Raw genomic sequence first — 11,659 nt, 5'->3', positions numbered from 1 at the left:
GCCTGTACGGGGCCTCTCTTAACATTTTTTATACAGGTGAAATCTGGTTACAGGGGCAGCTGCTGACCGCAGGTTAAATATTGATAGCGCCCAGCTGTGTAATTATAACGTTATGCTCTATTGTAGTTCTTTTTTATAATTATAATGAAGTTAATATGATTAAAAACAAAACCCCACACCGATCGTGCTCAAAGTCACGCCACTTACATTCTGAAATCCACCTTCCTGAACCTCCTTGCAGCAAACTCACTTCCCGGTGTGTATGGTCTCGCTACTTTCAGTGGATTATTTTTAAATGTAATTACAAATTCGCAACACTGAGAGCCCATGTCTCAGGAACTGGGTGGCTCTTGGAGGGCTTATATGTGCCCGGTGCTGGGGGACCCCAGGACCCTCCAGCATGGAGGAGGGACTCTAAAATCTGTTTTCTCTGCTGGGAGGGGGAGGGGAGGCCAAAAAGCAGATGGATGGAGGACCCCAGTCCTGGTGGGTGGTGGAGAGAGCAGAGTTGTGGGACCCTGGGTCCTGGTACTGTGGGAAAGGGGACCCCAAGGCTGGAGAGCTGTAAGGCAAGGAGGACCTTGAGGCAGAGGGATGATAAGGGCTGGCCCTGGCCTGGAGGTGGCATTGGAGGACCCCACCCAGTGCTGGAAGAAGGGAGAAAGGGCAGTGGAAAGTGGAGGTGTGGGCAGGACCGGCGCTAGGGGTTTGAGCGCCCTAGGCGGACGGCAATTTCGGCACCCCGCGCGCTGGTCCCGTGGCTCCGGTGGAGCTGCCGCAGTGGTGCCTGCAGAGGGTCCGGTGCTCCATGGCTCTGGTGGAGCTGCGGCAGTCGTGCCGGCGGGAGGTCCACCGGAGCCGCGCGAGGAGCCGACTGTCCACAGGCAGGACTGCGGTGGCTCCACCGGAGCTGCCTACTGCCCCCCTCCAGCAAAATGATGCCCACCAATTATTCTGGTGCCCTAGGCGATTGCCTAGGCTGCCTAGATGGTAGTGCCGGCCCTGGGTGTGGGACACTGGCGGGGGACAGTGCTGGGCGACGGGCAAGGGACAATGGGGACTACTGGCTGGCACTCACCTGTGCTGGGGCGAGGGGGCCCCTATGCTGGTGGAGGGTCCTGCCGGAAAGAGGAAGGGTCTGTCCGAGGTGGAGGGGCAAGGTCAGGGTCTTGGGGGTTGGTAGGACCCTGCAATGGCAGGCGACTCCAGGAGCTGGATAGAGCGGAGCGGGCTGGGGCTGCTGCAGAGACTGAGCCTGAACCCCAGGGGTGAGTCCGGGAGGCGGGCCTGACCCCTGCTGCCAGCTCCAGGCTCCCTGCTAGTCCTCTGGGCCACCCTGTCTGTCCCCCACTTGCATCCTCCTGAAGCACAGAGCCCCCCAAAGCATGGGGCCGGTCCCAGTCTGCCCTATGGATGGGACAGCTCTGGATGGATCTATCCTCCATGAACTTATCTAGTTCTTTTTTGAACCCTGTTATAGTCTTGGCCTTCACAACATCCTCTGGCGAGGAGTTCCAGAGGTTGACTGTGTGTTGTGTGAAGAATTCTTAGACTATGTTCCTACTGTAAACAGAGCCAAAGAGCTTGACATAGAGGGAGGTTACAAACAGCACATTGTTTCTTTGTGTATCCCCAAGTTACCTTAGAGGAGATCACTTATTTATCGAGCAGCATCTGCACAGTTGATAGAGGAAAGGGGATCTGTGCTTCAGAGTTTACAATCCAGGGCCCTATCCTACAAAGCTTATAGACACAAGCAGGGCCGGCACTTCCATTTAGGCAACCTAGGCGGTCGCCTAGGGCACCAAGATTTGGGAGGGCGGCATTTTGCCGCTCTCGGCGGCAATTCGGCGGCGGGGGGTCCTTCCATGCTCCAGGTCTTCGGCAGCAATTCTGCGGCAGGTCCTTCACTTGCTCCGGGACCCGCCGCTGAAGTGCCCCGAAGACCGGGAGTGCGGAAGGACCCCCCACCTAGGGTGCCAAAAACCCTGGGGCCGCTCCTGGACAGAAGTCATTTTATGCAGGTGAGTTGGTCCTACTGATCTCAACAGATGTTACTCACGAGCATACGTTTTTGCAGGATCATGGCCAAAAACCAGTGCATTTCAAACACAAGCTACATTGGATGGCTACATGAATATCTCAAAAGCCCTACCACTGTTTCTGTTAGGGTTGTCTCTGTCACCGGTTTAACTAAAGATATGCTCTTAAACTGGTTTAGTGAAACCCATGTGGACGCTATTGAATGGATTTAAACCCATTTGCATTCAAGCCAGGGTTAAACTCCGACCACCTCAGTTTAAACAAGATTTAAATTAAATTCAACCCACCTTCATTTAAATCACTTCAGTTAAAGGAACCAGGTTCAAAACCAGTTTAAGAGGGTTCACATAGGGATTTGCACTGGTTCAACTAAACCGATTTAAAAGCAGCTATCCATTAAACTGCTCCAAGATCTAATTCAGCCAAGGCTTCCCATTCCTTCTTCCCCGGGGCACTGGGGGTGAAGGTGTGGGGAAGGGGGACGCAGCAGGAACCGCTGGGGGATTTCAGATATTTCACACGTGGCTCGGAGTTTGCTAAGCTCCTGGAGGTCTACGTGGCTGGCAGGAGGTTTGCCCTGTGGAAGTCTTGCTCCCTGGGCGCCCAGGTGTCCGGACAGGATGGAGCTGGGGGACCAGCAAGCTTCGTTCTCAGTTGCTAGGTGGAGTGCGCCGGGCTCCAGCGGGGGGCGGATGGGAGACGGTAACTGGGCCATGGGGGGATTGGGGCAGCGGGACCCCTGCCTCCTCAGTCCCGAGCCCTGTCTCCGAGAAGGGGGAGGCTGGGCTGGGAGACTCGGGGCTGGAGCATGCCCAGGGGGTGCGCAGCCAGACCCTTTCCCCCAGGCAGGGCTGGGCCCGGCAGGGGGAGGCGCGCGGTCTCTCCAGGTGCAATGCGCCCCGCGGAGCGCACGGGAGTGGCCAGCCGGGGGCTCTCTGGGCTCCCCGCCGGGCGGGCTGCCGGGGTATCCGGCCCCCGAGGAGGGAGGCAGCTCTGCAAAGTTTGCAGCCGGCCTGGCCGGAGCTCGCCGCCCCCGCCGGGCCTTTTGCACACGGGTCCCCGGCGCTTCACACGGGCCGCGGCCGGGGCCAGATAAAGAGGCAGCTGCGAGCCCGGCGCGGGGGGTGGCTGGAGCAGGGGGACCCTGGGAGGGGACCCGGAGCCGAGCGCGCCCCGGCAGGTGGGGATGGCGGACGGGGAGGAGAAGCGGCACCTGCTGGAGGAGCCCAGCGACAGGTGAGGGGCAATTTCTCCCCCTTCAGTTACCCCCCCAGGAGGCAATTGTATTCTCCCGCCCCCTCCGCTTCTGAGCCTCCTCCCAGACCCAGTAACAAAGCCCAGCTCCCTTTCTTCCCCCATGGCACCCTCCCCCTACACCGTCCCCCCAGCTCCCCTATCTCTTGCAAGGTATCTCAGTGCTTCCTCCAGCCCAGCTCTGCAGCTCCTGGGCTGGCCTGGCTCCCCCTTGCGCTGTGGGACCCCAGGGAGAGAGCCCAGCCTTGCTGCAGCCTCCTCTCACTCATTCCAGGCCACCAGGCCCAGATCTCCAAAGATATTTAGGTGCCCAGCTTCCATCGATGCCAATGGGCGTTAAGCACCTACCAAGCTTTGAGGATCTGGGTTCCAGGGCACCTGCTTCTGGCTCAACAGCTTCGCTGGCTCTGGAGTCTCTCTGCCTTTCTGGGGGGAGAGGGTGTCTCTGACACAGAAGGGCCCCCCAATAATTTGGTCTGGGGGACCAAACCATCAACTGTCTCCATGTGCTGCCCCTTATTGGGGGGAACTTGGAAGTGGGGGCTACAGATGGAATAACTGTGGTTCCTTTAGGGTGTTAAGGGGGAAGAGGAGGTCTTGCCAGGCAGGGAGTGAGTGATGAGTGGAAGAAGGAAGGGGTGGGGGTCTCATGCTTTAGAGCATCCATTCCTTCCTGGATGGAGGGGCGTTTTCAAGCAGGGGAGACTAGCTAGGCTTGGGCCAGGGCTTTCAAGAGTGATTGGTGATTTTGGGGTGCCCAACAGGAGATGCCACCAAGGGTCTGGCTTTCAGAGACAGTGCTCCAGCACGGTCTGAGAATTAGGCATCCTCAAGGTGGGCACCCAGAAATCCCTAGCTTCTCTTGAAAACCCTGGGGCACATTTCCTTTGGGGGGCTGGAAGGGAAGGGTCTTGGGCACAAAGGAGCATCATTTTAATTTCAATTGGAAATCTCATTCCCCCTCTCCCTGAGTGTCTCAGCCAGCAGCTCCCGAGGGTGGTCAGTAATGGTGACTCTCTGCCATTCAGGTCCTATCTGAGCTTCTCTGAGAAGAACTTTCACAATTCCATGCTCAAGTACATTCCAGACACATCCTCCATCGAGCTGGGCCTCCCGGGGAACCAGCATTGTCATTCCAGCCGGGCTGCTGGCAGCCACTATGATTCTGAAAAGCAGCGGGCTCGAAGGAAACTCTATATCGCATCTGTGATCTGCCTGGTCTTCATGACTGGAGAAGTCATAGGTAAGATGCCAAAATAGCCATGTCGTATGGCTTCCTTGAGCCAAGATGCTGGAACAGCTAAATTGGACGAGAGATTCTTCTCCACCTCCTCCCTAAATTGTTATGTGTGGCTATTAAACAGCTGCCGCGGTCTCTCCTAGAAGTGGTTGCATTTCATTGTTCAAAGAGCAAATCCCAAAAATATAATTGTGCATCTGGGTAAGGGCTTGGTCCTGCAAGATGGGCACTTGGTAGGATCAAACCTGATCTTAAGCCCGTTGAAATCGGCGGCAAAAACTGCAATGGGGAAGAATTGGGGCCTGTGTTAAAGTGGCTGGGTGAACAGCATGATAGCCGAGGCTGCCCTTCACTAGACTGAAGTACGTAGGCTGTCTCAAAGTCACCTTTAGCTTGGGGCCATAGGGGAGGGATACAGACAGTCACATCAGCTCATAGCCCCACTGCTGGCACTAGGGCAGGCTCCAGCAATCAGGGGTTCTGCTGGGACAGACGCAACGAAAACCCAGCTGAGTATTTTGCAGCAGGCTCTGGTGATAACCAGGAGCCCCTCTGGTCTCAGGAGCCCACCATCACATGGACTCTGATCTTTCTTCAGGGTTTCCTCAGCACTGGTCTGTGAAGGGTGTAGGGGCAGCGTCAGTGCTGAGGATTCATTCTTTCTCCTCCGTGACTTCAGGGGGATACCTGGCCCACAGCCTGGCCATCATGACAGACGCAGCCCACCTGCTAACGGACTTCGCCAGCATGATGATCAGTCTCTTTTCCCTGTGGATGGCCTCGCGGCCTGCTACCAAAACCATGAACTTTGGCTGGCACCGAGCAGGTAACTTGCTGAGTGGATTCCCCTCCAGGGCTGGGTATGAAGCCCAGGTGCTCCATGGAAGAACAACTCTGGGTGTGGTGACATCTAACAATGCTCCTTTCTGCTGCAGAGTTTATCTGAAAGGAAGGGAACTTCCTTGGTGTGGGATTTGCAAAGGCTCCTGAATGGAGCGGGGAGGGAGGGACATTTGCAGAGCAGTGGGGGATGGGAAAGATATCAGGATCCTACACAAGTCCCATCCAGCCAACGCAGGCTAATCCAACAGACCCAACCCTGTGGAGCACACACCTGAATGTACAGAAATCATCTGCAGCTCTATTGCAGTAGCTCGAAGTGCAAGCTGTTTGCTAACTCCCCCGAGCAGCGGAGCCTTGCGATTGTCCCTTTTTGCTGCCCCTGTGCATCCACTGTTCCAGGATCGTTGGTACCTCTGGCTCTATGATCATTAGTGACCCCTGTGGGACCCTACCCCCGCAGACACCCATGCTGAGCCACTGGGTCCTTCTGGCAGCAAGTACTTTGCCATCACGTTGAGTCCGGTTGTAACCAGCCCTGTGGCACTCCTGCTGGAATGGGATGTTCCCCTTCCCTTGTTCTGATCTGGTATTTGGACACAGTAATTCCCTCCCTCCTTTAAGGGCCACCCCTACTACCGTCCATCTGAGGACTACCTGCCCAAGGTAGAGTTTGCTCATCGCTTAGCTACACTTCTAACCAGGAGAAGGGCTTTGCTGAAACCGCCAAGGAGAGCTTCCTGTGAAATGCAACAGCTGAAAGCCCATGTGCGGGGTAGATTTCTTCCCCACCCCCCGCACTATCTGCTCAAGGGCAGGGAAACCTCCAGCTGCCTTTGTTCTCTAAATTCCCTTTAGTGCTGCAGTTGTTAAAGGTCTGTTCGCATTCTCTTTCCCAGCCTCCCTTTGTCTCTCTCTCCCTCTGGCATGTGAGACACCCGGTCCGCTTCGCCCCTCTCCATTCCCGGTCATCTCCATGGTGTTTCTCCTCTGTCGTCATCTTGACATCATACATTTTTTCCTAACATTGAGCTAGTGCTGTGAAAGGTGCTGGACCGCAAGCCTTGCAGACTGAGGCCTGGCCTGGGCGTAGGTGTCATGCCGCTATCATGATTTCAGTTGGGGAGGTGCCGTTTCATGGAAAGAGTTAAATCTGTACCGCCCCTCACACGTATGTAGCCCTGTTGGGGTAAAGGTCCATTAGGCCGCGGCTAAACTCAAAAGTTGTATTGTTTAAACCATCCTGGGATAGTTGAAGGGATACCCGCTTAGTATGGGTGCAGTTTTACCCGTATAAAGGTGCTGATCTAATAAATAGCGTATTTCCATAGGGGAAGATATAACGGCATCCACACCTGCAACTGTACCAGAGTAACTTGGTTTAAAAACGACACTTCTGAGTGAAATAAACTGGTACAAAATCTGTGTAGAGCAGACCTTGTTCTGGCATAGCTCATGCCGCCTCCCTTACAGCTAGAAATGATACAGGGGTACGCACCTCTTTACCAGCATCACTGCAGCCACACTAGGAGGGGTTGTGTAGCTTTAACGATGCTGGGAGAGTGTACTGCCCAGAGAGCTGAAGTCAGAGAGGACACATCAGCTATATTTCAGTAATGGGCACTAGGGGAGAGTAAGGTGGTATAACTGACAAGCCGAGGGGCTGGAGGGGAGGTGTGGATCAGAAGCAACTAACGATGAGTGCGTGACTTAGAATTGTTAAACACATTTAGAACTAGTCCATCTGGGGAAATTGACCAGCATAGCTAGAGTGGAAGAATCATTATTCTGCTAGAGCTCTGCCAGTATATTTCCCCTGTAAACAGGGGTCAATTCTGCACACACACCCCCAGCGCCAGCCCCCATATGCTGCTCCAGTGGTATATATGGACCATAAAGGAGTTGCAGTTTCCCCTGGTACAGGAGCTGCATAAGGCCAACGGAAGCGGCTTGCCACAGACTCTGCTGTCTGTCCCTGGTGCTGGGGGAATCTGGGATCCTGTGCAGCCCTGGGGAGGCAGCTGTGAAGCCGAGAAGTCCCTGCATGAAGCTCTGTGGCTGCCATCTCCCAGTGTGGTGAGCGCTGGGTGTCTGGAGAAGGATTTGCTGTGTGTTTCTTGCTCTCTAAGCCTGTGCGGGCTGGGCTTTCTCTGCAGAGATCCTGGGGGCCCTGCTCTCAGTGCTGTCGATCTGGGTGGTGACCGGAGTCTTGGTTTATCTGGCAGTGGAGCGTCTGCTCTCGAACAACTACGAGATCGAAGGGGGCGCCATGCTCATCACCTCTGCCTGCGCTGTGGCGGTGAATATCATGTACGTCCGGCCAGGTTACTGGCCCTCAGCTCCTCTGAGAACGCTCCGGGGCGAGGGGGTGCATGCGGGAAGGTTCATTCATTGCTGGTCACATTGCAAAGATTAATCCCTCACACTAGAATGTTTCTTCTGGCCAGTCTGAAAGGCCCGCCGGTCCAAACAGGCCATTAATCCTGGGATTAGCGGTCTCCCGAGGCCCAATCTTGCTCCCATGGGAAGCCCCTGGGAGTCTGGCTGTTGATCTCCACTGGGAGCAGGGGCGGGCCCTTGGTTGGTAGAATGCCAGAAAGGATTTTGCAAGTGAGTTTGGAAGTGGCTATGCAGGGCTCTGTGCTCCTCTTCACCCCCACCCCCATCCCCACCCCGGAGCTAGTGTCTAAAATCTGGGCCACCAAGGAGGCTGCAGGGTTCTCAGCTGTCTCCTCTGCCTCTACTGGGAACTACAGACAGGGGTTTAGTTGACCCATGCGGTGGAGCATAGGACTGAGGTTCTGAGCCTCCCTCTATGTCAGGGCTCCAGGCTGTCTGTTACTGAGCCAGAGTGATGCAGGCCAGAGCATCCGTGGTTAGCACCATATGTCGCAGTCTGGGTCAGAAGCCGGTAGTGAGAGCAGGGTGGAACCGAGCGCTGCACCCTGCACGGGGAGATGGAGGGAAGGTGGCTTTGTCCCTCTGCAGGTAGGGCTTGTCTCGATTGGTGCAGAAGGCGTGGGAGGAGGCTGTGGATTGAGGTGCCTCGCTCGATGACCTCGCTGCTCCGTCTTTCCCCGCAGAATGGGAGTCACTCTTCACCAGTCGGGTCACGGGCACAGCCACTATGGCCATAGCCACCACGGGCACAGCAAGCAGCAGAACACCAGCGTCCAGGCCGCCTTTATCCATGTGGTCGGGGACCTACTGCAGAGCGTTGGTGTCCTGGTAGCTGCATACATCATATATTTCAAGGTACGGGCTCTGTTGCCAAGAGTGTCTTGGGCGCAGAAGGCTGGAAACTCCCCACTGTGCGATGTACGAGGTGTCTTTCATCTGGTGTGGCATGGGAGTTGGAGCATGACGTGTGCTGTCCCAGGTGGAGGAAGGAAGAGGAACTCCTTTGGCAGGAAGGTGTGGTCTGAGCACAGGACTGGGAGCCAGGATTTTTTGCATTCTTATCTTTGCTCTGCTGGTAATTCCCTCTCTGTCCTTGAGAAAGTCACTTAACCTCTCTGCCTTCGTTTCCCTGAATGTCTTGCCCAAGGACACAGAGGAACTTAGTGGCAGAACACAGATTATATATGGATTTTTTTTTAATTGCATTTCACTTACTTCCCCCACCACAGAAATGCAGCCACCTCTGGAATGCCATGCAGCAGCTGCCTAGCAGCATTGCACAACCATGTAGGATAGGAAGTGAGGGATTCTGCTTTAATTTGAAACTTCCGGGGAATGCAGAGATGTACTGTCCAAGTTGGAACTTAGCTGAAACACTAATGCTGATGCCCCAGTTCTGTGCTATAGGGTTGTCCACACATGGTCAGGATCTCTGCTTCTCTTCTCATCAGAAAGGAGGCATGAGGTCCGGTGATGCTATGCTGGGGCATTGGGTCAACAACTCAGGCCAGGTCTATACTGAACACTTTTGCCAGCATAGTAATGTCGCTTAGGGATGTGATTTTTATTTGCAACATTATTATACTGCTCAGAGTTTCACATGTACAGTTAGACTGGCAAAAAGGGGGATAAGAGATCCTGGACACTTTTTTTTGACAGTATAAACTGCTTCTACACGAGGATGGTTTGCCAGTAGAGCTACGCTGGCAAACCCTTTCTGGTGCAGACTAGCTCTTACTCAGAGGAAACTGTGCAACATTTTGAATTATTGGCACCTGGCTGTTCCCTGGTGGCCTCCCATCCAAGCAGTGACTGGGCTGCACCTCTGCTGAGCTTGTGATCTGCTCAGCGGTCACCACACACGGTGCAACTCCAAGAGGAAAATTGGAATTTTCATTTGGAACGAAGCTCAGTAGCTCAAGAAGGAAACCACTGAGCATTTTGTAATGAGATTACATGGCCTGTTTGAGTAGGAGGCGTTTGTGAGCTTTAAATTAAATACACCAAGTAACAGCTTTCCTCCTCCCACCAGCCAGAGTATAAATACGTAGACCCCATCTGTACCTTCCTGTTCTCAATCCTGGTCCTTGGAACGACGCTGACCATCCTCCGGGATGTTGTCCTTGTGCTGATGGAAGGTAAGGAACTCTGCAGAGCAGCGTAGTTAAGTGAACGATTGGTTAACCTGGTCCTGTCGCTGTGGTGTGTTCTGTGGGTTACAGGGCACCTCCGTTTCCTGCTGATGTGGGGCTCTGACCCTGTGTGCCTCTTGCTGTCTTGAAGGTACCCCAAAAGGGGTGGACTTTAACAACGTGAAGGAGATCTTGCTGTCCATCAATGGTGTGAAAGCTCTTCACAGCCTCCACATCTGGGCCCTGACTGTGTCGCACCCGGTGCTGTCAGTCCATATAGCTATCAGTAAGTATCTGCCCTGCCTGCCTGTTAGAGAGACAAGGTGGGCGAGGGAATATCTTTTATTGGACCAACTCCTGCTGGTGAAAGAGACCAGCCTTCAAGCTCTTCTTCAGGACTGTGTCGGTGAAAGACACGAGCTTTTGAGCTAACAGGAGTTGGTCCAATGAAAGATGTTTCTTCACCCATTTGTCTGCCTAATATCCTGGGACCAACATGTTTACAATAAGGCCGCACACATTTAGGACTTGATAGAAGTGCTCCCATTGCTTCAGTGGCATTGGATCGTACCCTGGGTCAAGCGCTCTTGGCAGAAAAGCTGTTGGCAGTGGAGGATCCTGGGAGATTCCGCGTTGCTTCACTGGCTTCGCCTGGTTTTGCGTCCAGCTCTGAGCTCTGCTTAGATTCACCCTGAAGCTCATGATCCATTAGTACAAAATTGGAGCCTTTTTTTTTTTTGGTGGCTTTGCACAAGTTTCCACCCCAAGAGACCTTTGTGGTTTGGCTGGATTTTGCATAGTCTCGCTTAGATAAGAGAATGTGATTCTCTGCCCCCCAAATTATACAGTTTAAGGCCCTGCAGACTAACTGATTGGTCTAGGCAGACCCAGCTAGTGCACCCTGGGAGGCTCAAAGGCCAAGTCTTTACCCCATGACGTCACCTCTCCAGCCTCCATGCTTGTGTTCGTTCCAGATGAAAATGCCGACGCACAGACAATCTTGAAGGAGGCTAGTTCCCAACTGCAAGGGGCGTTCAACTTCCACACCACCACCATCCAGATCGAGAACTACTCGGAGGACATGAGAGACTGCCGGGAGTGCCAGAGCCCCTCTGACTGACCATCTCTCCACACTGGAGGGGATGGGGGGATTGATAACCAACTGTGGACCAACCGTCCTGGGAACGCTGCTACCTCAGAGCGCCTTTGCTGCTGCCCAGAATAAGGACGTGCCGTGGTCAAGTGCCCGTTTGGAGGCAGCAGGGTGCCAATCCCTGGGGCATTGGGATGAGGTGATATGACCGTGTTCTCTCCTGCACTGTCTTAGAGAGACCGTAACATTTTCTTTTCTTTTCTTTTCTTTTTATTTCACTTTCATCCCATCCCGAACAGGGAGCATCACTTTTAATATTCTGAAAATAAAGCAGCTCAAATGACTCTGTCCCTCTGGCTTCATGCTCCGTGTGAGAGGCATGTCCACTCCTCAGAGTGCTCTCGTCTGCTTGGTTTGCCATAGGAGCATTGGGAACGTCTAGTCTGATCCAAGGGGGCCATTTCACATTTTGGGGGCGGTGCAGCTTTAACTAGGATTCCAGGGGCTACTTAGGCACCCGAGAACTCTAGGTTTTTTGCAGCTAACAACTTAGAAATTAGCTGGCAGGAGCACTGTCTCCAATTCCTATATAAAGAAAGAAAAAATATATATACAAACACCACTTAAAGCCATATTTTAAATGTATATGCAAGTTTA

At 53.9% G+C, this 11,659-nt stretch overlaps 1 protein-coding gene across 1 annotated transcript; it reads left to right on the top strand.

Moving 5' to 3' along the window:
• The first annotated feature begins 3,212 nt into the window (after nucleotides 1-3,212).
• On the top strand, nucleotides 3,213-11,346 carry SLC30A2 (solute carrier family 30 member 2). The gene is made up of 8 exons (XM_050932670.1): nucleotides 3,213-3,279; nucleotides 4,326-4,540; nucleotides 5,217-5,363; nucleotides 7,534-7,687; nucleotides 8,461-8,632; nucleotides 9,810-9,915; nucleotides 10,061-10,195; nucleotides 10,884-11,346. Exons 1-8 carry the CDS (start codon nucleotides 3,230-3,232, stop codon nucleotides 11,027-11,029), a joined length of 1,125 nt encoding a protein of 374 aa, XP_050788627.1. The 5' UTR covers nucleotides 3,213-3,229; the 3' UTR covers nucleotides 11,030-11,346.
• Nucleotides 11,347-11,659: the final 313 nt, after the last annotated feature.

The sequence above is a fragment of the Gopherus flavomarginatus genome, chromosome 22 (genome assembly GCF_025201925.1).
Source record: "Gopherus flavomarginatus isolate rGopFla2 chromosome 22, rGopFla2.mat.asm, whole genome shotgun sequence".
Classification (NCBI taxonomy): Eukaryota; Metazoa; Chordata; order Testudines; family Testudinidae; genus Gopherus; species Gopherus flavomarginatus.
The sequence above is the reverse complement of the archived record's forward strand: the minus strand, read 5'-3'. Positions and strand labels throughout refer to the sequence as shown.